General features: G+C 58.4%; 1 protein-coding gene across 1 annotated transcript in view; it reads right to left on the bottom strand.

Annotated features, from left to right (window-relative positions):
- Positions 1–951, bottom strand: part of LOC113205867 (transcriptional activator cubitus interruptus) — a gene marked incomplete at its 3' end in the record, with an annotated part of 16774 nt that extends 15823 nt beyond the window's left edge. Inside the window, exon 1 of the mRNA XM_026421644.2 lies at positions 679–951. Within this exon, the coding sequence (XP_026277429.2) occupies positions 679–793 (115 nt within the window). The remainder of the gene's footprint in view (positions 1–678) is intronic.
- Between the last annotated feature and the right edge of the window lie 100 nt (positions 952–1051).

The following is a 1051-nucleotide window of genomic DNA, read 5'->3' as shown; positions in this document are numbered from 1 at the left end:
AATAAATATTTCAAACCCGATCAAATCGATGTCCAACGACACAAACATCCACAAATAATGATAATCATGAATTATTTCTTTTAAAGCGACCGACCGAGCGGAAAGGACGCTACAGGTGTTCCCATTATGGTGTAAGAATTGAAACGAAAATTAAAGAGAAAAGGCAGTCAGGGGACGAAAACGGACTGATTCTCGACTGCGATGCATCGGCACGTCCGTTCACGTCGTTCACGTTCAGTATCAGAGCGCAGCAGTAAGAGAGAGAGAAGACAAGGGGATGGTCTCCCCCCCCCCCCCTCGCGCTCTCTCTTGCACGCCGGCAGCCGCCCTGTCTGTCTCTCTCGCACTCGTCAGGTGGCGCGCCGGCCGGCGCGAGCACGGCCACGGCATTCCAAACCTCGACGTTTTGTTGCTCGGAAGAGAGAAACCCTGGATGGCCGTCCAAACGATAATGAGCCGAAAACACTCAACATTAAGAAAAAGTCCACCAAGTCCACCACACACACACACACACACACGCGCGCGCGCGCGCGCGCACTTTTTCACTGATAATCCTCCACGAGACCACAACGTATCCACTGGAGTTGGGCAGTGTGAAGAAGTAAAGTAATCCAAGCGGCAAATATTGTGTGATCCGAACTCGATTCGAACCCGAGGTTGAGATTTTGTCGCACTCACAGAAGGGGGGCATGGGCTGGTAGAGCTCGCGCCCTGGCGGGTGGTGGGCCAGCGCGGGCGGGCAGTAATCCATGGCCCGGGGCGCCCACATCGCGCCGACTCGCGCCTCGATCATGGCCTCATGGGCCTCGGGGGGCACGGGGACGCACTCGCGGGGTGTGTCGCACACACACACACACACACGCACACACAAGACACAAACACCAACGGGCGCGCAGAGAGCAGGGCGCAACGGACCGACGGGCAGACGACACGCACGCACACCCTCCTCGTCTGGGGGCAGGGCAGGCACTGAGGAGGAGAGGAGGAGAAGGAGAAGGAGACACGGGGCGCAGCGGCCCGGGAAGGGAGGGGGGAGCGGCGGCGGAGGGGA

Source organism: Frankliniella occidentalis, unplaced genomic scaffold, assembly GCF_000697945.3.
Source record: "Frankliniella occidentalis isolate FOCC.00 unplaced genomic scaffold, Focc_3.1 Scaffold88, whole genome shotgun sequence".
NCBI lineage: Eukaryota > Metazoa > Arthropoda > Insecta > Thysanoptera > Thripidae > Frankliniella > Frankliniella occidentalis.
The sequence above is the reverse complement of the archived record's forward strand: the minus strand, read 5'-3'. Positions and strand labels throughout refer to the sequence as shown.